This window comes from Penicillium digitatum, chromosome 1, assembly GCF_016767815.1.
Source record: "Penicillium digitatum chromosome 1, complete sequence".
Classification (NCBI taxonomy): domain Eukaryota; kingdom Fungi; phylum Ascomycota; class Eurotiomycetes; order Eurotiales; family Aspergillaceae; genus Penicillium; species Penicillium digitatum.
Genome location: NC_089384.1, coordinates 1,986,094 through 2,009,383, shown reverse-complemented (window position 1 = coordinate 2,009,383; position 23,290 = coordinate 1,986,094). Strand labels below are relative to the sequence as shown.

Below are 23,290 nucleotides of genomic sequence, written 5' to 3'. Positions count from 1 at the left end.
ATATCTCCATTGATTCAAGACTTCTCCCTGCAGTTTCAGTTAATGCTTGGGGATGTTTCAAATAGTTCTGGGTAAATCAGTTTCGCAATTCCCAACAGAAGCTGAGGGGTTGAGCACTCAACCATGAATTTACGGGTGAGGACTACAAATAATCACCTGCGCCAGAAAATCAAAGGATCTATCTCCCTAGGTTAAGCAACGCAAAAAAAAAAAATTGAAAAGGTTAGTCCCAATTCTTATAACAGGAGACCGAACCTTCATCGGTTAGAACGGTTTCGATGTAGAGCGCTACCACACACCTGACGAATGGTACGAATTGGGCCTCATCACCGGGTTGTGCTTGATCTTAATGCTGTTTCTCATTTGATATCACTCCCGGGAGCCTCATTTTGCGGACTTGGCGGGATTTGGATTTCATGTAAGCGATTTTGCGGGAGTCACCCGTCGCCTCAAAAGAGTCTTGGGCACATTTACAAGTTTCCGTGACTACCTTTCTATTGGGTTGCCTATGAATGCAATGCCGAATTCAAGTAGCATACTGAAAAAGTACAATGCCGTACAAGGCGGGATATATCTTCTATGAATGTTCCTGCGGTTTATCCACCCAGTGCCAAAAGTATCCAAAAAAAAACACCAATTGTACAAAAGCAAGATCATTAGCCCCAGAAAGGACGATCAGTATTCCTGCTGATCATTCCAGTAAGCGGTTCCAGAGGTGGTTTCACCCGTGGGCTCGAGGTTCCACCTGAGAACCAATCGAACCCACTGCAACAAGTGACTCGCAATCTTGACGTGTCCAACATCCGTCAGATGGTTCTTTGGGTTGATATCATTGTGTTGGAGCAGACCCTCGGTGGGGAAATAGTAGACAAACCCACGGTTCTTGAAGTGCTCATTGACCTCCCGGGTCTCTTCCTGGTAGTAAGTGCTACCGACGTACTTCTTGCCTTCTTTGGTGAAGCCTCCCCATTGGGACTATTGAAAGTTAGGCTGGGGGAACATTTATAGTCAAACGTTGTAGAGTGAAGATAGACATACCATGAGGATGATGATCGCATGAGGCCAGTTAGAGTGGATATCCTCTACCAAGTCGACGTAGGCATGGTAGAAGTCCCGGCCGGGGATTTCGTTGGGGTAGCGGTGATCATTACCGCCCATCTGAATGATCACCAAATCGGCCGGTTGCTCTGCTCTGACATCCCACTCCTCGGGGTTGCGGTCGTAAATTGAATGTGCGCGAGAGCCGGGGTCTGAGGCGCGGTGCCAGTACCATCCCTAGTAATGTTGTTAATGGATGGTGGGGTTCATGGTGGGGATGAGAGGGTTAGTAACATACCACGCCACGAGAGTCGCCGTTGTAACACTGTTGATCGGCGAGACACACGCCGGGATAGGCCTGCGAGACGGTATTAGCATACTTGGAATTTACGGAATCAAGTTGGAGTGGACTGACTGTGATGCCATATTCGACATTGCCTAGGCCGTTGGCGAAGAGGAAGGACCATGAGGAGAGTGTTTCATAGGTGGCAAATTGCCCAGATGCAAGCCTTGGGAACAGTCAGTTGCATGAAGGAGTAGCTGGCAAGGTACGACTACTTACGAGCCGCCGATGATCTCGACTCTTTTTTTGAAGGTCGGAGGCTTAGTGAGGACAGCATCATTCGCGACAGCTACACCAGCGATTTGAACTGTGTGGACGGTAAGCAACGAACAGATGGAACGTCAAGGTGAGACTTATCCAATGCCCCAGTTTGTCACTGTCATGCAGTCAGAATACAGATTGTTCCTGGTATTTTGATGGAACGCATACCTCTCATCTCAAAGACATTTTGGTCAACGGGGTCATCACCATCTTTGAGCTCTGACGATGGACCAACAAATTGATATGTGGAGGAGGCGGTGATATTAGAGAACTGCCAGTCAAGAGAGCCGATCCTGCTAACGCTTAGAACAGTCAATGTAGAGAGAGAGAGGAAGATGAACACGCATACCGGTAGGCTACGAGAACACCTGTATTGGTGCTTGGGCCGAAATGGACAGCAAGCTACTATGATGTTAACGACCCATTTTGAAGGTTGATCTGGACAAGATGTACCTTTTCCCCCGAGAACTCGACTTTGATTCCTGGTGCACTGAATTAATTAGCAACCCCGATATGATAATAAACAGCGAGACCTACGACCACCCTGCGTTTTGTCCCACGGTTAGTATTAAGGTTCAAACAATAATCCGGGGAAGGAAGCCCGGAGATGGGGCACATACACGAAATGTGTTGGCTATCCCATCGACCTTTGTAGGAGATCTCCGGGGCATGCGCCGGATAATTCCTCCATGAATCGTCCAAAGTCACCGGCTGTAACTGACCGGGATATGCATTCTCTCTCACTTGACCGTTCTCGAGAATGGTGGCCGAAGCAACCCAGGCCCATGAAAGACAGGTCGTGAGGGATTGTCCAAGCCGCATTCTGGAAGTGATAAGAGTTGTTTTCCTCCACGAAAACTGGTCCTTCTGGTCCTGCTACACCCCTTCCATCCAGAACTCCTGACAAAGGGGTAATCATTCAGACGGGGCTGGATGTGCCGAGTTGAAACTCAAATTGCGTGACCTTGGCCCGCCACCGGCTATTGTTGCCAAGCAGTGTATTGTCAGGAAAATTACAATACAGCCACAAAGAACCATATCTGATCAATTTCCCGACCCTTAAATCTTTTTTAATTTGGATCAAAGTGGGGACTGGTCCACAAGAGGCGGAAGATGCCGGTTCTAGAACGTATGTTATAATTTTGGACCAGAAAAGCGCACAGTGGAAACCCCGACCCCGAATACGTATGTCCTCCGTATGTCAAACGTCAGCACTCCATACCCGTCTCTAAGTCGGGGATATACAACATAGACAGCTAGATACGTCCCCTGCACATACAACATAATACCATGCAGGGGAACCGCTACCGGTCGACCGCCGACCATAAAAGACGAACTTTTTCTGCTTGGACTCTCCAGGGCTGAAAGTCAGAGTTTCGACTTAATCAAATAAATGGGTCGCCAAGAACCGAGATATTCCCAATTGATCAGACAAAAACACAATGTGCTTACAGGCGGAGATCCTCAGATGGCTGATAGTTTATCTTTTTTTTTTTGATGGGCATCACGTTGGGTCCCCCCTAGCCTTACGGAGTATGGAGTATTCCGTACATGCTGTCTCAATTGTGGCTCTAATAATACAATATAGATAGAAACCGAAAAGCGTCCATGTAGATGGGATACGTAAGTCGATTTGGACTTAAAAATAGCCAGTTTCAGAGTCCACGTTGCTGTGTTCTGTGCATTATCACGTGGTTGGGAACCGAAGGAAATGTTGCGCTATGTGCTCCATACGGAGCACGGAGTACCAGAGTACACCGTCGACCCAGGTGACGATCACTAAATGTCATAGGGCAAAGAAATAAATTCTAAGTTGATTAATTTACTACGATATTCTAGATCCATCCTTTCAATATCGGACAGCATACGGAGGATAGAGTCGACGGAGTAGCTAGCCCTGGAAAATTTAATACCACGACTTGGTAGAAGCCATGACTTTTCTCTGCACGAAGGGGTGAATTTTATCCTAAGGACTGGTGATGCATCTTTCAAATTTTTTTCGGTTCAAACCAGGTTCAACTGTCACATTCCTTCACGAGACGGAATGTTGGTTGAGTTCAGTTGCTCCAGTTCACCATTCCTGACACTTGTTTCATGGGTATCGTGAAGTTCCCGGAGTCCGCGTGTCAGATAACGCGTACAATTTACCTCACACAAACGTACTTCAAACAGCATATGGAGCATAACCATACTCCGTCTACTCCATAAAGAGAACGCAGCACCCTCTGAAGATGCCCAGGGTTCTCGGTTTCGTCTTTGGCGGAAAAACAGAGGGTTAACTTCCAAGGTAGAATTCCATCTCCTTCCAAGGATCGTAGTGGCATGGCGTTTATGCCGAAGCGTGCCGCCGATTTCCAAAAAAGGAAATTCGAAACCCAGATTCCGATATGCCGCTGGTCTGACCCTGGCCAATTAAAAAGCGAGGTGAGTGGTACGTGGCACAAATGCCAAGATCTGGCGTACTTTGAGGCGGCCTTTAGTCCACGGTTCAGATGGGAAAAATACTAGCGTTTAATTGGTTGGCTGATTACTAGTTTACAAAGCGTCGTCAGCTTCTCACTGAGATAGCTTATTTCGTAGGAGGCTGGAGATAGCTTCAAATCTGCTACTTGATTCCACCCCTTTCAATTGTGTGCTTGGGTGTATGGAGTACGGAGTATGCAGGACCTTGCTCATCTTCGACGGCCATGTCACTATATATGGATACACACAACCTACATGCGTATAGACGCCTGCCCATATGCGCGCTGTGGGCTTCCTTTTTCACCTCCTACATAGTACATCTACCTAGTTGCAGAGCAACAGAAGGCGAGTAACCGAGCGGTTAGGTTGTAATTTTGGTTGTAATTTTGCAACTCCAAAAGTGGTAAAGTATACATGTCACGTATTTAAAAAAAAAAAAATGGGAATGACCGTGTATTTCTGAATGCTCCACTGAGTAGGCGATAAGAGTAAATTCCCCAGCTCAAGTTATTCGCCTCGTACCCGTTTTCCGCTTGGGCAAGATCTTCGATTCGTGGGAATGGATCAACTGAATAGGATTTCTCTTACGGGAGTACATATACCCCTCTCTTGGCCACCATTTTTGCCGCATTTGTCTGCGCTCTATGGGGAAATCTAAGCTCTCTCAGTAACCGTATCTGTCCTTCTTCTCTCCTTATTTGTATAAGCATTTGTGATTTTTGTTTTGGCATTTGGGGGCATTTTTGACGTTCAATGTTGATGGTCGCGTTCGGCTTTCCATTCCAACTAATCCAATAGACAACACCCGGAGTCTTCCATCGGACTCGTGCAGGCTTTCATTCACTCCATACATCACTCGTAATGGAGTATATTCAGCCCAACCATATTTATTCGCGCATCTTGAACACTATTCCCTGGAAGTCCGCAGATTCATCGATCAAAGGTGATCCGCGGAAAAGTGTAAAGTGGATTGATGTGCGTTCGCATCTCAGCCTTGCATGGATGAACCTTCTTGCTAACTTCAATTCACAGGGCCTCCGAGGAATCGCTTCATTCCTAGTTATCCTCACTCACCTTGCCCGAGCGTGGGATTATGACCTCTTCGCCCCTCGCGACGATGTTGACACACCTCCTCGAATCCTGCAGTGGCCCGTCTTCCGTATTCCGTGGCAAGGCCGTCTGGGAGTTACCATCTTCGCCTTCTTGACTGGCTACGTTTGCGCTCTTAAGCCACTCAAACAATCTCGGAATGGTGATATCCTTGGATCCTTTACATCGGTTAGCAAGAGTGCCTTCCGCCGGCCACCTCGCCTCATCTTCCCTGCGACTATCGCCTTGCTTATATCCTGGGTCATGGCACAATTTGGCGCCTTTGTCACCGCTAATCGCTCCGACTGTTGGTGGTGCCGTTACGCAGCCGTTGATTTAGAACCTAATTTTTGGGACGAGTTTGTCCGGCTGTTCAAGACTTTCCTAGAGGTTTGGACTACTGGCTATATGGCGTACGATGACCACCAGTGGGCTTTGCTTCCGTTGCTCCAGGCCTCCATGTTGGTTTACGTCCTTGTCTGCGCAACAATGTTCTGCAAGTTCCGATTCCGCATGGCCATCTACGTGGGAATGTACCTCTACTTCCATCAAAACGCAGCGCCCAACACCGGTATGTCCTCTGAGAAATCCAGAATTCCTACCCCGGGTATTAATCAACAAACAGAAACTTTCCAAATGCAGGCAATCTACGGCATGTTCCTCAGCGATCTCTCATATGAAACCGGGTTCAAGAAATTCGTCGAGCGCCACAGCTGGGGCCGCAAACTCGTGGCAAGCTTCCTTATCTGCCTTGGCCTCTTCGTCTGTTCCTACCCCGGAGAGCACCCAGAGTGGGCCACATGGTCAACCTACATGGAACAAGCATCACACTACCTCTTTCCTCCAAAAGTCAACGTCGGTAGACGCTACTCCGCCCTGGGCGTCGACCTCATTATTTTCGCCATCTACATCTCACCCTCGATCAAGGACTTCCTCTCCGGCCGTCTCCTGCTCTGGCTCGGCAAGCAGAGTTTCGCCGTGTACCTCGTGCACGGCACCCTCCTCCGCACCGTTCTCTGCTGGATGCTTTACGGAATTACCGGTCAGCCCTGGGATGGCGACATTGTCGACGAAAAGGGAAATCCAATCTACGGCGAGGACGGCGAACCCCTCCATCCGCACTGGATTCCCATCCGCGCACCTTGGGTCGTAGCTCTCAGTATCCCGACTTGGATCGCGCTGGTCTACTTCTGCGCCACTTTGTGGACGGGATATGTCGACCCCTTCTGTGCGCGCATGGCGCAAAAATTGGAGAAGTGGATGTTCGACGAGGGCGAGCAGGCCCCGCCCCCGCTGCCTATGACTAGCATCCCTATGCAGACAGCTTAATTTGGAAGCATTTTGGTCAAGATTTCAGACCGAATTGTTCAGAAGCAATGCCCTGGCGGCCTGAGCTCTCTGTCCTATGTCTATATCTCACTGCTATATTTCCTTCTCATATCTTGCATTTGCTTTGTTTCTATGATACACATTTTTGTTTTGATCGTTTCTTTCAGCCTATTTATATCACATCTGTTCAGATCATGATTAGTGTTTTTTTTTTTTTTGTTTTTTTTTAAAGCTTCCTTCATTTTTCCGGCGTTTCTTCCTTCCAAAATAGAGAAAATCAAGCCGAGGACTATCTGTGACTGTGGGTTATTTTCTCTACACAACGGAGACAATGAAGCCGAGAAGTATCAGGGAGTGTGGATAAATTTTGGATGTACATATAAACATAGAGCCCAATGAGCCCAATACCCGAATGACTATGAGATCCCAAATTCCCAAAACCAACCTTGTGAGCAAGTGCTCCGCATTATCTCAGCCACACAACCTGCTAATGTGTCCAGGTCTCCAGTCTCATTTTTGACTATTGAATAATCGATTCCTGTTCACCAAAAGAAGAAAAAAAAAGGGGGGGGGGGGGACGACAAAAGTCTTCCGAACGAGACCGTTAGCGCCGGACCCCACTTTTCACCGATCCGAACATGGTATTACCAAAACAGAGATATGACGAACTTGTTTTTAACGAAGACCCCAGCTTTGACGAACTAGAAACTAGCGCAATATCCGCCATAGTGTGAGTAATAGCGAAATTTACCCCTTGCTGCGAACCAGCATAGTCGGCTTATGCGGCCTCGTGGCTCCTTTTTAAATGTCTCTTTTGGTACGGAGTAGATCGGTTGTATCTTGCGCGCCCTCTCGAAGGGCTTGTGATGATGAAATTCCTTCCCCCCCCCACAACGGACCGGGTTAACTCACCATTCTGCTCTGCACAAAATCATTTGTTGTACTCCAGTTCTATCATACCGTTTTCAACCCATTTCAACCAATCGAAATGCCGTGCTGATCGATCCCAACCTTCCAGAGCAGCGCCTACGTTGTCCGTAGCTCTCTGGTAAATGGCTTGCTTGATTGGTGGGACCGAGACACTCGAGTCCCAGCTTACTTATTACCACGGAAGGATACGGAGGTTTAAGAGGCCTATGTTCGACACCACAAAGCTCTTTGGGCTTTAAACCCCCTATATCTATCGGAAGAGCCGTAAGATCCGGGTGTAGCGAAGCTAATTAGCGCGTTTAAGAGGCTTGCAAGGTTGCTAGAACCGAGAAAATTAGGGGAAGAAGCAGGGCGATCTTAGGGACTTGTTTGAGAGTGTGAATTTGCATGTGAACGAGGATATCCTGCCACCTATCTGTTTGAGATGTGACCGAGCTTTTGTGAATACCTGGATTCAACCAATCGTTCCCTGTGCATGGACTGATTCGTGGTATGTACTCCGTAGGAATTACTGTATTACCAAAAAAAAAACGAGGGCCAAAAACAACAAGCCCCCATCGCTGTCATTTTTTTCCCCCCTGAAAGCTGCCAAGCCATCCAAATACCAGGAATAAGGCTGAATCGCCACTGCCAAGAAGGCCACCCTCGTGAAGCTACACATTCCAAGAGTATCCGAGCGGCCCATGGCGCGCCAAGGAACTAACCGACTATTCGGATACGTAGCAACTGCCGATATGACCATGTCCCACTCTGTTGGTGCGCTTTTTAGACCGGATTGTCTGAAACCATGCAGCAAGAGTGTCCACAAAGACGTCTCAATGCTCCACCTCCCTCGTCTGATTCCGTCCACCTTTCCCTGTCACATCTGCCTATGCGACAAACATCCAGTGTCCCCGGTCTATACAATGTAGGCTATCATCATACGGAGTATGGGGCCGTTCGGACGAAATCTTGCTCCCACACCTTCAAGGTTCAGCATTGTGAGGCTGACCCGATATCCGGTCAATGTCCGCTTCGACTCCGGAATCCAGTCTGCTCCGCGAACGGACCGAATTCTGGTACGGAGGGGACCGCGGGGCGTGTGATACGGTATGCCGAGTAGTGTGCGGAGTAAGGAATAGGGGGCCTGTAGTATTTCAAGATGAGACATCGCCCGCCGATCTGACACCGTGTCACCTCCGAGAAGGATGCGTGGGTTGTGGGGGATATCCTAGTCTCTGGATGTCCAAAGAGATAGGAGGGTTGATTTTCATGCCGGATCGGGTGGAAATGTCGAATTTCCGGATGGGGCTTGGTGGATGATCATCTTGCCTGACAGGACTTCCTGCGGGATGTTGTGTCTGAAACGGTATTGAGTGATTTACCGAGAACCGAGCGTCAACGGGTGAAGATCAGATTTATTTGGCGGTTCGAACGATTACTGTTGGTTTGATAGAACACCGGGGGATTCGTTCTGATGGGTCTTCGGGTGTTCAGTCAACTGATGTTTCTGAAAAATGAAATAGTCTGTCGCGAATCCAATCTCTATGGAGTATCTATTCAGGGCTCAGGTCAGAAGTCATGCGTATGACTGCACCTAGCTTCACGTTGTATCCATGGGTGATGATTGAAACTATCCAACTAAGAAGGTTGGGTATACTAAGCTTGAAAGTCTACGTCTAGATCAACTGTAATTGGTGCCAGCCCCTATAATATCATTTAGCGTCGTGGCATGGTTCGATCTCCCTAAAAAGCTTTGAGACTAGACAGTTGCTCCTACGGCTGCAAAGATCTGTAGGTTTCATTCTCACGTCACAACGGATTTCATGATATTAAATGCAGGGGTTGAGGCATTCTCGATTGAAGATACGGCGAAAATAAAACTGCAATCCTCCGTGAATGCTTCTCTTCACAGTGTGGGGTTTCCCTCGGCGAGGTTTTGATGAGTCCATGCAAGATTGCACCACAACCAATAAGCCCGCTGTTGGTAAACGTATCTATCAAAGCGTAGGGTCGAAGGGGTTGAGAAAAGTGGAGGGGTTTTGAGGTAGTTGATACCCTGAACAGGGACACCTCGAGTGGCTAGAAATGCACCGGGTTGATGAACTACTAGTGTTAGTAACCTGCTTACTAGGATATGCGAACTATGTTAATAGCGGATGGGGAAGGTTGGATATGTTAGTTGCGTAGAACATACCGTTCTTCTGCCTTCCCTGGCCCCAGTGGGTAATAGGGTAGTCTCTCTTGGGGTCAGAGGCCTTTTATGGCCAACGCTTTATATAAACACTTGGTTTCTCATGAAGATCATAGTAGAGTGCTGACCGGCCCTTGGGCCATTTGGATAGCTGCATCGAAATTTGTAAGCTCTTCATGAAGAGCTTGATATTGGACAACCGAGTGTCCCTCCACGTCACAATATTTGCACCACAACTATGACGAGTTAGTTCATATCCGTGTATTCTTGATAGGGGTGGTGGGTAGATTGCGATGATAACGATAGAATGTGTAAGGGCACATGCACAGATCCTCCCCGGGAAGTTTCCAAGAGGCTGGAGGGAGTGGAGGGGTAGGGGTCCCAGAGAAGGGAAGGTCATCCCGGACACAGTGGGATGATACCATCCTCTTGAAGTGACAGTAGTACTGCTCAAGCCAGCTGGCTGTATTAATTGTGTACCAAAATGTTGAAAATTTTAGGGGATTTGTGTTTTGAGGAGAGGGCTGCTGTGATGATCCAGCGTCCACATGAGCCACGATTATCAACTAGTAGACGAGAATCTTTACTTACGGGGTGCTGGCTGTCGTCAGCCATGGCTCAGGGAGAGGATAGAGAAAAATGTGGAAGATCAAAAATAAAGCCTGAATGTCCAGATCGCGGTGTAGTAAAAACTGTGAGTGTTTTGCTGTTAGGGTAGAGGGAAGAAGAGAAGGAAGAAGAGACGGAAGATAGAAGGGAGGCACTTTATGGCGAGAGCAAACGATGAGGAGATGTGAAGTGAGGAAAGTAGACGAGCACTTGAGATCTCAGGGCTCATCTCTCTGGCTTTGCGCTCTTTTTCTTCTCATCTCACTTAGTATTCTCTTCCATCCTACACGTCCTTGACTTTCAACACACTCTGAAGTTTCACACTAAAACAACCCCAACAGTCATAAAGTCCCGAAGGGTTTATTTCCTCTCGCTGAGCGTTCCCAGCTGGCGGTGTGGCACCCGATGCAGGGTCGTTGGCCAAGCTTTCTGCCACAGGAGTTGGCTTTCTGTGCATCATCTCAAGCTCCCTTGTCTGAGAAATCTTTTAATTCCTTTCACCACAGTATGCCAAATGGCATCATTCCTGTTTGGCGGAATCCTGATACATCAAAGACCACAGATAGTGTTGTTCCGTCATCCGCTGCATGGGTAGCGTTCCCACTGAGCTCTGGGCCTGCTGAATAGTTACAAGGCAAGAGGTTGTATCGAAGCTAGTTAAATTATCGAAGAGACGATGGTAGTAGACATTGCCATGCCCATATAATGCGCCGTATCAGCACACCAACTAGAGTATATTAGACACTTGGTTCATAGTTATTGGTTATGTAATACTTTCATAGCAAATGCGCCGAAATAGTGTACCAGCGGGACATCACCATCTAGAGAAGAAAGGTGAATGATATGCCGGGATGATCACTGCACCATTTCGGTCTAAAGGACACCACGGAATTCGTGGTTGCGAGACATGCAGACAATTGGAAAATTTGAATTTCCTCGGGAATGCTATGGGATAAATATAAGAGTGCGATAGAGTTACAGCTTTGATCAACAATCGAGGTAAAAAGATGATGGGGACCTAATAGTGACATGACAATTATATGGTCAATATGATGCTCATCTAGGATGAAATTCTCATTCGTTAGGTAAACGCATATATGAATAGTGTGACAGAACAACGGACTGGATTTCATGACCGTACTTTTTGATGAGGAAACGCACTGAAGTTCAAATTGGCTTGGATCGAGATGATGATAATAAGAACCAATGTCGCCACAATGACCTGTGCGTTGGGAGTTGATTAAAATTCAGAGGCCGAGCATTGCGCTAGATAGAACTGACCATGAATAACAAAATCCCCACCGAGTTTAACTCCCATCCCCCAGCATATACTTTCCCACGAGCGATCGCGTTTTGTTGTCTCCAGAATCGAAACGCACCTGTCAAGGCGACAAAAACTGCAACAAAGTGACAGGCAACAGAAAGCGGGATACCCACTTCGTGAAACGACAAGCGATCGACTTTTTCCGATGGCCGTTGAAGACGCAAAAGTTGAGCAACAAGTACCCCTTGCATGGCGATAACCGTGGACGTTCGGACGTACGCCAGGAACGTTCTTTCCAGGGCTTTGGTGGTGTCAATTAACTCTCTAACGGCGTAGCCAGAAAACAACGTACCAAAATGATCTCGGTTGCTTTTCTGCGGCACAGTTATAATAACATGTCGAGTCCAGAACCGACAGATCTGGCCCCAAAGGCCATTGTGGGCTTCACGTCTGCGCCGGGAACCTGCTTGCGACGCAGTCTGATGTGTGGACACGGGATGCTCATCGCCAGACGAGCCAGATGGGGTTGAGCAGTCTAGCTCGTTGTCTTCGTGCGTTTGGATCGAATGGAGTTCTAATGCTTCCCTGTCGTCATCGCGGGTGTCGGGTGTCGGGCGGGAGTCGGTCAGGATTGCGGTTGGTGATTCCTCCGGGACACGGGGTTCGCCAGGCTCAGTCATGATGAGGCGTGAAAACAAGCTGCCGATACCAGCATTGCCGGTTGTCACCAAGTTGAGGAAGTTCTCTTGAGAACGAGTGAAGGTTCCAAGGGCCGGGATTGGTTGTTGTTGGGTTCCTCGGGGATCGGCTCTAGCCGAACGTCAAACATCTGTCCCGCAGAGTATGAGGCTACATTGTTCTCGGGTGCCATTTAGTATATCATCCGGATTCACAGAGTATTGATAGAGAAGCTGATGAGAGATCTGATATCGGAAACTCTACACAACCGATTTGCATGCTCTACGCCCCCATCGAACACACCCCTGTATCTATTCTCATCCTGGCCAATCAGAGATCATAAAATGGGGATTGCGTCATTTTCGTCCGTGATGTTGGAATGTGCTGCCAATGACAACGCTTCACAATCAACGATCTGCTTACTTTAAGTAGCTAGGTCAAATCTCACTGTGGAGAAACAAATAGGATCCCGGTCGTTAAATCCAACGTGTTTCTGAACACATTCAAGGTTGTCTAGGTCTTGGAACCTTAAGCTCGGATCTACTATAAAGCTATCACATCAACTGTTTTGGAAAATCGAGATCGATCTAAACAGTTGCTCTCGATTTAATGGAAAAATCGATGCATCCGGTGTTCGAGTGCGGATGTTTTGATTTCCCGCGTAGTCACGCACGTATGAGTGCTCAGGACAACCACGCGGATTATACAACAGCCCTGGATTTTCGTATTTAAAATGAGGAGCTAATCAGCCCGTAGATAAAAGTATACATAAGGCTCCAACTGCATCCAGGAAATAAGGACGCCTCTTCACATACCAAAAAAAGGATGGGTCGCCCAAAAAGGAAATGTTGTCCAGTGTCAACTGAAAAAGCGCCACATCGAGCTGGTTGGCCGAGGATGATTGACCGGATGAGATTCGTTATCTCAATACACATAGGGTAGCCAAGTAGATGCCCCTCCATCCCGATTCTCCCAGAGAATCACACCCGGGTTCAATACTGGCATTCTCGGCTTTACATCGCCGGAACCCGTGCGGGGCGTAATATCTTCTATCTGGAGTATCAAGATGCACTGCCTAGTTATCGCACGCCGATGTGGCGTACGGGGATACGTGTCCGAGTAATGTCACACATTGTACAACTTGGAAAACATGTGAATTTACAAATAGAGCAGGTGCCTACCGCTTTCTAATGAAAACATCACATCATTCATCATACAATAATGTCACTTGCAAAACGCGTTGTCATTATTGGAGCCGGTATCGTGGGTACTAACCTCGCCGATGAGCTGGTCTCTCGAGGATGGAATGATATCACTGTTGTCGAGCAGGGCCCGTTGCACATGCCGGGCGGATCGACGTCACACGCCCCTGGACTCGTGTTCCAGACAAGCCCCTCCAAGACAATGACACACCTCGCCCGATACACAGTCGAGAAGCTTCTATCGATAGAGAAGGATGGAAAAAAATGCTTCAATCAAGTGGGTGGTCTCGAAGTAGCAACCACTCCCGCACGACTGGAGGATCTAAAGCGGAAACATGGATACGCCTCATCGTGGGGCATCGAGGCTCGGCTAGTCAGCGCGGAGGGGTGCTTCAAGATGTATCCACATCTGAACAAAGAGATGGTCTTGGGCGGTTTGTACATCCCCACTGATGGTCTCGCATTAGCAGCCCGAGCAACGCAGCTGCTCATTGAACGAACAAGCGAGGCCGGTGTTCATTATCTGGGCCATACTCCCGTGATGGGAATTGAGCGCGATGGCCGTCGTGTCACAGGAGTCAGTACCCCAAATGGCATCATTTCCGCAGACATTGTTGTCTCTTGCGCTGGGTTCTGGGGCGTTGAATTGGGAGCTATGGTTGGTGTGGACATTCCTTTACTCCCGCTGGCGCACCAGTATGCAAAGACCACGGTGGTACCCGCTCTTGCGGGGAGAGATGTTAACAGCTTGCTCAATGGAATGAATGCCACACTCCCAATCCTCCGGCACCAGGATAAGCGTCTTTACTACCGTGAACATGGCGGGCAGTACGGCATTGGTAACTATGGACACCGTCCAATGCCCGTCGTTGCGGCTTCACTAGGGCTCACACCCAAAGGCGTTGATGAAAAACATATGCCCTCCCGCCTCGAATTCACAACCGAAGACTTCGGCCCGGCTTGGAAAGAGTCTCAAGCCCTCCTCCCCACTCTTCGAGGTACAGAGATCGCGGACGGCTTCAACGGTATCTTCTCCTTCACACCCGACGGGGGTCCACTTCTTGGCCAACCATCCCATCTCGACAACTTCTACGTAGCCGAGGCCGTATGGGTTACACACTCAGCAGGCGTCGCCCGAGCTCTCGCACAAATCCTTACAACTGGCCGATCTGAGATAGACATTTCTGAATGTGAACTTACCCGCTTCGAAGAAGTCCAGCTCAACAGAGACTACGTGAGTGAGACCGGACAGCAGAGCTTTGTCGAAATCTATAACATAATCCACCCGCTTCAACAGCGGGCCTCGCCCCGCAACTTACGTGTTAGTCCATTCCACTCCCGCCAGCGCGAGCTAGGGGCTATCTTTTTTGAGACTGGAGGCTGGGAGCGGCCGTGGTGGTATGAGGCAAATAAAGATCTTGTTGAGTCTCTGCCACCGTCGTGGAAACCTGTCAATCGGGATGCCTGGTCAGCGCAGCTTCATTCGCCTATCTCTGCTGCCGAGGCGTGGAAGACGCGGAATGCCGTTGCTGTGTTTGATATGACTGCTTTCCATCGGTTCGAAGTGTCTGGTCCTGGAGCGGTCGGTCTGCTTCAGCGGCTGACTACGAGTGAAATTACTACCAAGACAGGCACCGTTACTTATACCCTCCTCCTCAATGATCACGGGGGAATTCGGGGTGACGTGTTTGTTCTGGGAATTGATGATGATGTGATTCAGGTTGGAGCGAATTCTGCAACCGATCTGGCATATCTTGCCAGAGAAGCTCAGGTCCAGGAACAGACGACCCCCAGGCACTGGATCCAAGTCCGCGATATCACTGGCAGCACATGCTGCCTCGGACTCTGGGGTCCTCGAGCCCGGGATGTCATCGCTGGAATCAGCACGGTTGATCTTTCAAACAAGGGACTTCCATACTTCAGTCTGAAAAATACCGTTCTCGCGGGTATTCCAGTTACGATGATCCGGAAGTCCTACGTCGGCGAACTAGGCTGGGAAATCCAAACCGGCGCAGAGTACGGCCAACGACTATGGGAGATAATTTGGCAGGCCGGACAGCCACATGGAATCATTGCCGGAGGTCGCAGTGCGTTCAACTCAATGCGTATTGAGAAGGGATACCGGACCTACGGTGCGGACATGACGACAGAACACAATCCGTTCGAAGCTGGTGTTTCCTACGCGGTGGACACAAACAAAAAGGATGACTTTGTCGGAAAAGCCGCCCTTCAACGCCTTTCTAACCAAGTACCCTCGCGGCAACTGCGGGCTTTGACCATCGATGATGGCCGCTCGATGATTCTTGGCAAGGAGCCCGTGTTCCACAAGGGTAAAGCAGCTGGCTATGTAACCACCGCTGCATTTGGGTACACGATCGGCAAACCAATTGCCTACGCTTGGCTGCCTGCTGATGTGAGTGAAGGCGAGAAAGTGGAGATCGAATATTTCGGAAAGCGCATCAGGGCGACTGTTCAGGCAGAGTCGCTTTATGATCCCGAGATGAATCGTCTCCGTCAAGATAGCTTGTCTTCGGTAACTGGACTACACACTCCCTTCAGGTCACGGCTTTGATGGTGACCTAACGTTCTCAAACATAAGATGGCAATTCGCTTGAACTTTATTCCGACAACCTTTCAAGAAAACCCCAAAATTTCCCAAAATCCTCCGATCCAAGGCAGAGTATAAAATAAACAAAGAAACAGGCACTCCGGAGAAGACACGAATAGTGCACGCCCTGAACGGGAAGACGTAGATCTCTCCGTGTGTCAACCACCATCCGCTTAATTACAATCGCTAGTATAGTCATCGAGAGAGATCCTACGACTAGTAGTATAAAATTTGATTGCCCTGAATAAGTGCCGGAATTTTATTTTATTTGTAGCTGTTGTATTGACAGGTGGACGGGACTTTGATGATAGAACGTTAATTTCTCACAGTGACAGAGGTCATTTTCCGCACAGCAAGGGGGGGGAGGGGGGATGGAGATGAAAGCCGCAGCTTCTTTGCGTGCCTCCACGTTAGCTGTACCTTCACAGATATTTTCAGGCATTTGGCATATCACAGAGCGCCGATTGGGAATGTTTCCGTCCTTGAGATCGTTGACGAGGGGACTTGGATGTAGAACCGGGGCTTCTTCGTATCAGATTTTAACTGCGATGAACCTCCACCAGTAGGTGTCTCGAGCCAAGATTGAGCGGATGCAGCCACCACAGGGTGTGGGGGCAGGTTGCCACGCCAGGTGCCCCGGTGGCATTTTTCTTATGTAATAGGCTACACCCTGGGGACGCCGAAGTTCTCCGTCCCTCTGTTGCAGATTGCTCCTTTTAAAGAATCTTTCGTGAACCTGAAAATCGATCATTTTTGATTTGTACCGGTTTGCTGATCCCCCCAAAAACTTCACCTATATCGTCCCGGCGCAATCTAACCCAGACAAGCATCAGCTTCTAAATCGTTGCACCAATGGCGTGAAACTTGAATCCCTAGCAGCGTAAAATGATTCCACAACTGATACACATAGAACTCTATGTGAAATTGAAGTCCAATCAAATTCTAGGCACGAGGATAATCTCGATGATATCTCATTTCTGGATCAAATCACTTTCTGGTCGAGAATCTCATGAGATTGTAGGATCCCACCTTAGCGGGGAAGACTGAATTCTTCAATTTATTGAAGATCATGCTCCTGAGGAAACATCATCATCATCCCTACCGCCCCAACTCTGAGGTGGCGTAGAAGAGCTATAAAATGATAAGAAGCAACTGCGAGATGCAGAAGGGTAGAAGTTCATACCCTGCCCCCTTCACAAGTGGCCTTGTTTTTGCGCTGTTTATTACGTTGATGTGGAACCTTCTCTTGGCGTCTACCTCTGGTTTTAACAATGTAATTTCAGACTCTTGTATCGGACTTCCTATCTGCTGGGGGGGAAAAAATGGGAACTGGCGTTGTCACATGGAAGTATTGTTTTTTTTTACATGTTCTCTTCGTTTGAAAGAGGATCTCTATGGTTCCGACGTGGAAGTCGCTGTCGCTCGCTACTGGATCACTAACCAGTCGGAGATTCAATCTTGGATCATGAGGAGCTAGAATAGGCAGTCATCCGATGGAATGTCGGGTGTAAAAGTGCACCGGAAGAGTTTCAATTCCAAGACACTAGGCAAGCCCAGAGTGAAATCTTTGTCAAATGTTAGCCCCGAGCCACGGCTGGATGGAGAGTGGGGGCTCATAAGCTGCTTGAATGGCTGTTTTCTCAGACAGATGCTCCTAGCGCGCCTCGGCACGTCCGACCTTCCAAGGTTGGAAGGTTGCATGTGGGTCATAGTCCCATCAGATAAGATTGAGTGGGCAGTTTTTATCTTGGGCTTTTTCATCTCTTGGCAATCGGTTTTTCTCTGCACTTTTTCTCTGTGTTCTTCTTCTCTTTCTCTACATCGTAGGGTGATCTGCATCGTGAGATCTTATTCTGAACGATCATCATGTCACTCGTTAATGAGATGAGCGTGGATCACCACGTTAGTGGGGACTCGAAGAACCCCCGCAACGAAGCCGTCCCAGTGGATGCGCCTGTCAATCTGCTGGGTCAAAGCAGTCCAGGTGTTCGTCGAATCGAAATTATAACATCGCACTTCCGATTGCCCGATCGGATCTGCCTCTTTTTCGCTACTTTCCTGATCGCCTATGTATACGGCTTGGACGGAACCGTTCGTGCTACATACCAGGTACGTATCGCGCAGTTCTGACGTCAAGAGATTTCGACCTGAACGCAACTAACATCTCTGTTTTGGATAGCCCTATGCTACTCAGAGTTACGGTCAACACAGTCTTCTTGCGACTATCAATGTTCTCCGGGCTGTCATCGCTGCTGCTGCACAGGTACAGAAACCCAGAGGCCAATAATCCATTACAGTAGCTCACCTTCTCTCGATAGCCGACGGCGGCAAAAATTGCAGATGTGTTCGGCAGAGTTGAACTGATCCTTGTCTCGATTCTCTTCTATACCGTCGGTACGATTGTGGAAGCAACAGCAACGAGTGTGGAAGGGTTCGCTGCGGGAGCTGTTATCTACCAGGTGAGATATGTGCCCGGGGACTCTTGATCTGTGTCTGATATTGTATAGATTGGATACACCAGTATAATGCTTCTGGTTGAAGTTTTAATCGCCGATGTAACCTCTAGCCGATCTCGCCTCCTTTTCTCCTACATCCCAGCATTGCCGTTTATTGTGAGTGCTACACATACCACAGACATCGACCATCACATGTTAACGCACTGGACCTTGTTTTAGATCAATACTTGGATCAGCGGCAACTTGACTGCTGCGGTTCTCAAGGCCACCACATGGCAGTGGGGCATCGGCATGTTTGCTATTATCTATCCTGTGTGCGCTCTCCCTCTTATTGCTGTCCTTTTTGTCGTCCAACGACGCACAAAGAAGACTGGGGCACTTGAATCATACAAAAGCTCTCTCCAGCTGCTGGGGAAAACGCAACTGGCTGTCGAATTGTTCTGGCATTTGGACATCGTTGGCAACATTTTGTTGATTGGCATGTTGGCCTGTATTCTTGTTCCATTCACCCTCGCTGGAGGCGTAACTGCACAGTGGAAGACAGCAAAGGTAATTGCGCCACTTGTCATAGGCATTTTGCTGATTCCGGTCTGGATTTTCTGGGAGAAAACCTGCAAATACCCGATGCTGCCATTTAATGTGAGTGAGATGAACAAAGCCACAGTCAAGATTTTCTTTTTTTTTTCTGACTCGGTTCGGCTTTAGCTTCTCAAAGACCGTGCTGTCTGGGGCGCCCTGGGAATCGCTGTTATGCTTAATACAGGTATGTCCTTCAGCATACCACCCTTGGCCGAGATTTAACAGGGGGGTTTTTTTTAGCGTGGTACTTACAGGGAGATTTCCTATACACGGTGCTTTGTGTGAGCTTCGACGAATCAGTCGCTAGTGCGACTCGGATCACGTCTCTTTACAGTTTCACTTCCGTTATCACAGGCGTTTTTCTCGGCCTCATTGTTATGAAGGTTCGCCAATTGAAGCCCTTCATCGTGTCCGGAACCCTCCTCTTCATGGTTGCGTTCGGAATCCTCATCTATTTTCGAGGTGGCGTTGCGGACTCTAGTCATTCTGGTGTCATTGGTGCGCAAATTCTGCTAGGAATTGGTGAGTGATGACATGTGCTCCATGGCTGGTTCAACCGATCTAACCCATTTTTCAGCGGGTGGAATGTTCTCTTACCCAGCTCAAGCCAGCATCCAGGTTGCGTCTAAGCACGAACGTTAGTATTTCCCAACAGACTCTGGCATACTGAAAAGACCCCAAAGGCTCACAATCCCATAGACCTCGCTGTGATTACTGGTCTCTATCTTGCCGCCTACAACGTTGGCAGTGCACTAGGGAACACCATCTCAGGAGCGATCTGGAACCAAGTCTTGCCTTCTGAACTGAACCATAGACTTGGCAACGAAACCTTGGCTGCAGAGGTATACGGCCAGCCTCTTGCATTTGCAGCGGTCAACCCTGTGGGTACGCCTGACAGAGACCACGTCATTCTCGCCTATCAGAAGACACAGCGCCTGCTGTGCATCACGGGTATCTGCTTGACGGTGCCTTTGATTGCATTCGCTCTGGTCATTCGCAACCCGACCCTCACGAAGGAGCAGAGTCTTTCCAAGGCGGAGGAGGAGAGCAGTGATTCTGATCTTTCCGCTAGGTGAACAACAAGAGTTGGTTGCGTACAATCTGGTTTGCTTAACATCTTTTGCACAACCCCTGTCTTAGATCACCAGCCTAGCATTTCTACGATGTAACCTTGAAAGATAGAGATCTCAGGGGAATGGCGGTTCGTGTAATTCTATTCAGTCTCGGAATTTAGCTATTGGGGTCCCCGTAATGGGGCCGTCAAGACCAGCCATAAAAAAAAAATTGATACAAAAACTCTCTCGCTCATCAAATTTTGCTGCTCCACTCCTCATCCTCCGTCTTTATTCAAGGCACACCTCTGCATACATGTCAATCTTGAGAATCAACCTCGCGTCCAGATTAGCCGCCAATGGGAACTTCTGGTCTCGGCTACAATGTTTAGTCGACGATGCTCAAGAGAACTGACGCTTGACGGATCAATTCTGGAGATGTTGTCTGCTCTAAACCGGCACCAAACTCTTGGTGCAGAGTAAAAAAGACCCTCAAGTTATTAATGAGGGAGGAGCTGGACCTGTCTTGCTTGGTGATCACGGATCATATCCTCCGATGCAAAGGCCGAGGGCTGAAACATGCATCCGTACCCTTGCTTCCTGAGAATGTAGTCCAATGAAGAACTTCACCATTGACCCCTCTTCGGAGTTAGTACACACCGACCAACACCAATCGGGGCCAAGAATACCGAGTCTGACTTCCCATGCGCGTATGCCCCCCGTCCATATTTCAACCACCCATACGGATGCCAGAATTCGACCCACTTGAATGCAGAAGGAGGCGGAAAGGAATAGTTGGACCAAAGAGGCTTGGAAGAGAGCCTGACTGTTTGCTCTCGAATCTATTTAACTGAGATCACGCCATCCGACTCCTGAATGTAGCCTTCTCTTCTCACGCTCATTGCATCGTCGTGAGTTAAGCTTAATTACCCATTCACCACACTCTATACGTATCACGCTCATCCATCAACATGGCTATCGCTACCGAGGTACCGGAGAACAACGGCAAACCACACCGAGTCCTTCTCGTCAGTATACCTCGCACCGCCTCGAATCTTTTCTTGAAGATCCTCAACATCCACAACCAACCCAACGTCCTCACGAGCCAAAAGGGCGGATATTTCTTCTACGATGCCTTTATGACGGTCAGCAGGGACGGTCGCGTCGACAAGCCACTAGACGAATGGACAACAGACGCAAGGAGCGAGACAAAGGCCATCATTCAACGGTGCTTCAACAATCTAGAAGACTACTCGACCCGAGCCCGCTCCGAGAACAAGATTATGTTCGCGAAAGAGCACGCCTTCTGGTTCCTCAATCCGGGCTTCTTCACCAGCCCTAGTAGCAGCGCCCCAATGCCCTCGCCCGAACAACTGGAAGAGTTTCGCGTATCCATGCCGGATCAATATGGTCCCTCGCAGACATTCTCTGCCAATAACAAAACCGTCTTGCCGGATGAATACCTGCGCACCTGGCAGATAGCATTCATCATCCGTCACCCGGCCCTAGCTTATCCATCGATGTACCGTGCTATGCAGAAGTTGTCTCAATCCGGTTTCATCGACGACGACGATATTAAGGGAATGTCGTTCACGAATATGAGTTTGGAATGGACCCGGAAGTTGTTTGACTGGTGTCTTGAGCAACCGGATGAGCCTGTCACGCCTTTGGTCGTCGATGCCAATGATATTATCCATCATCCCGGTGCTGTGGTTAAGTTCTGTGAAAAGACTGGCCTAAACACTGCTTCGATGCAGTTTGAGTGGAATAGCTCCGAGAAGTCTGTGAACGAGACGCCTGAGAGTGCAGATTATGGTGAGCCTGCGGAGCTGACGTTGCATCGGAATGCTTCTTCGATCATGTTTTCGACTTTGGCGGAGTCGACAGGTGTTGTCAAGGACAAAGCTCCGTTATCGGTTGACGTGGATGCGGAGGTTGCCAAGTGGCGCGTCGAGTTTGGAGATGAGGTTGCCGAGCTGCTGGAGAAGGCTACTCGAGATTCCATGTCGGACTATGAGTATTTGAAGGCGAACCGAGTTACTGTATGAACCGAGTTGTCATGCAGTTGTGATTTCGCGGTTTCAGGTACATCTTGGCATCTCTATCTTTCGGAGGAAGATTGAGGAGTGAATCATTGCATTGAAGCGGTATTTGTCAATGCCTTTACATCTCTCCCTATGGGTCATATAATCAGTTTTCCATTAGCAAAGGGTTCGCCAATCGAATGTTTATCGATTTCTCAATCCACTCATCAGGGCAGAACCGGTTAGTGACGACCACACTGTGAAGCAGTGGATTGTAGCGACTTGCAACCAAATAACGGATTTTCCCACCAGTCTTTGAAGCTTCTTTCCAGTTATAGGAGGTAGAGGGGGGTGTTTAAATCAATTCACGATTAGCATCTATAAGATCAAACCCGCCTCATCTGTTCAGAAAAAGTCCCTCATTACTACGGCGTTCCGTATTCTAGGGACAACCTAAACGAACAAAAACAAGAAAGAGACCACCCCCAATCACCCTTAACCACTCGGAGCTAAGAACTGACGTAGAACCAGTGTACAAGACCCTAGGTGCGGCGGTAGCCTCACGATTTACCTGGGTGGATACCGTTGACATAGCAGCAAAGATCTTCTGGAAAGTGACAGAGATCAATGGTTTCAACAATGTATGGACTACCAATAGATGTGGCATGGAAAAATTCTCCGAGTTCTCTAACCAAAAATGACAAGATCCGCGCCTTTTAACAATCTGTGCGGACAAGGCCGACTCAACGTTGCATCCAATTTGTGTGTGATACATCAACATGGTAATCCGGGTGTTGTCGGGTCAATTTGCACATGTCTCAGTCATTGCACCATTGAAACACCCGGGACTTTGGAATAGGTGATACCTCTCATTTCGACAGAAAGTAAGAGTACTGCTGCTAACAGCTGTTGGACTGAGAGCGGAGAAAGAGTGTATAGAGTTGCTAGCGCCTGTCTGAATGACCGCGCTTGCGGTCTGTAAAGCAGAACCGGAGTTACCGACTGCTTCGGAGGACAGGGACTTTGCAGCCTCAGCCGAAACATCGACATCGATAGATAATCCTGAAGGGAAAGCTCTCGATGCGGTGGAAGTGGAGTCTGCAACCTCGAATGAAGTAGAATCAGCGTAGACAGAGGTCGGCTTTGATGAAGACGTTGTCGGTTCCATCAGAATAGCGGTTCTGGTTTCTGT

General features: G+C 48.6%; 7 protein-coding genes across 7 annotated transcripts; 4 read left to right on the top strand and 3 right to left on the bottom strand.

Annotated features, from left to right (window-relative positions):
- Nucleotides 1-675: 675 nt before the first annotated feature.
- Pdw03_2994 (Esterase, SGNH hydrolase-type, subgroup) lies at nt 676-2,464 on the bottom strand (the record flags this gene model as incomplete). Its single annotated transcript, XM_066100352.1, has 11 exons — nt 676-975; nt 1,039-1,275; nt 1,337-1,396; nt 1,454-1,547; nt 1,601-1,690; nt 1,739-1,757; nt 1,811-1,935; nt 1,992-2,044; nt 2,096-2,132; nt 2,180-2,186; nt 2,263-2,464. The coding sequence occupies 11 exons, from the start codon at nt 2,462-2,464 to the stop codon at nt 676-678; spliced, it is 1,224 nt and encodes a 407-aa protein (XP_065955752.1).
- Nucleotides 2,465-4,966: 2,502 nt separating this feature from the next.
- Pdw03_2993 (Acyltransferase 3) lies at nt 4,967-6,523 on the top strand (the record flags this gene model as incomplete). The annotated part of the gene is made up of 3 exons (XM_066100351.1): nt 4,967-5,080; nt 5,138-5,765; nt 5,820-6,523. The coding sequence occupies 3 exons, from the start codon at nt 4,967-4,969 to the stop codon at nt 6,521-6,523; spliced, it is 1,446 nt and encodes a 481-aa protein (XP_065955751.1).
- A 2,818-nt stretch (nt 6,524-9,341) lies between these two features.
- Nucleotides 9,342-10,241, bottom strand: Pdw03_2992 (uncharacterized protein; the record flags this gene model as incomplete). The annotated part of the gene is made up of 5 exons (XM_066100350.1): nt 9,342-9,538; nt 9,630-9,690; nt 9,755-9,862; nt 10,049-10,153; nt 10,218-10,241. The coding sequence occupies 5 exons, from the start codon at nt 10,239-10,241 to the stop codon at nt 9,342-9,344; spliced, it is 495 nt and encodes a 164-aa protein (XP_065955750.1).
- A 1,030-nt stretch (nt 10,242-11,271) lies between these two features.
- Nucleotides 11,272-12,179, bottom strand: Pdw03_2991 (Translation initiation factor IF-2; the record flags this gene model as incomplete). Its single annotated transcript, XM_066100349.1, has 4 exons — nt 11,272-11,295; nt 11,377-11,457; nt 11,517-11,800; nt 11,852-12,179. The coding sequence occupies 4 exons, from the start codon at nt 12,177-12,179 to the stop codon at nt 11,272-11,274; spliced, it is 717 nt and encodes a 238-aa protein (XP_065955749.1).
- Nucleotides 12,180-13,398: 1,219 nt separating this feature from the next.
- Pdw03_2990 (N,N-dimethylglycine oxidase, putative) lies at nt 13,399-15,951 on the top strand (the record flags this gene model as incomplete). The annotated part of the gene is made up of 1 exon (XM_014677158.1): nt 13,399-15,951. The coding sequence occupies one exon, from the start codon at nt 13,399-13,401 to the stop codon at nt 15,949-15,951; it is 2,553 nt and encodes an 850-aa protein (XP_014532644.1).
- A 1,902-nt stretch (nt 15,952-17,853) lies between these two features.
- Nucleotides 17,854-20,098, top strand: Pdw03_2989 (Major facilitator superfamily domain, general substrate transporter; the record flags this gene model as incomplete). Its single annotated transcript, XM_014677159.1, has 9 exons — nt 17,854-18,096; nt 18,167-18,250; nt 18,306-18,446; nt 18,495-18,599; nt 18,663-19,082; nt 19,149-19,206; nt 19,263-19,544; nt 19,600-19,659; nt 19,722-20,098. 9 exons carry the CDS (start codon nt 17,854-17,856, stop codon nt 20,096-20,098), a joined length of 1,770 nt encoding a protein of 589 aa, XP_014532645.1.
- A 947-nt stretch (nt 20,099-21,045) lies between these two features.
- Nucleotides 21,046-22,122, top strand: Pdw03_2988 (P-loop NTPase; the record flags this gene model as incomplete). The annotated part of the gene is made up of 1 exon (XM_014677160.1): nt 21,046-22,122. The coding sequence occupies one exon, from the start codon at nt 21,046-21,048 to the stop codon at nt 22,120-22,122; it is 1,077 nt and encodes a 358-aa protein (XP_014532646.1).
- Nucleotides 22,123-23,290: the final 1,168 nt, after the last annotated feature.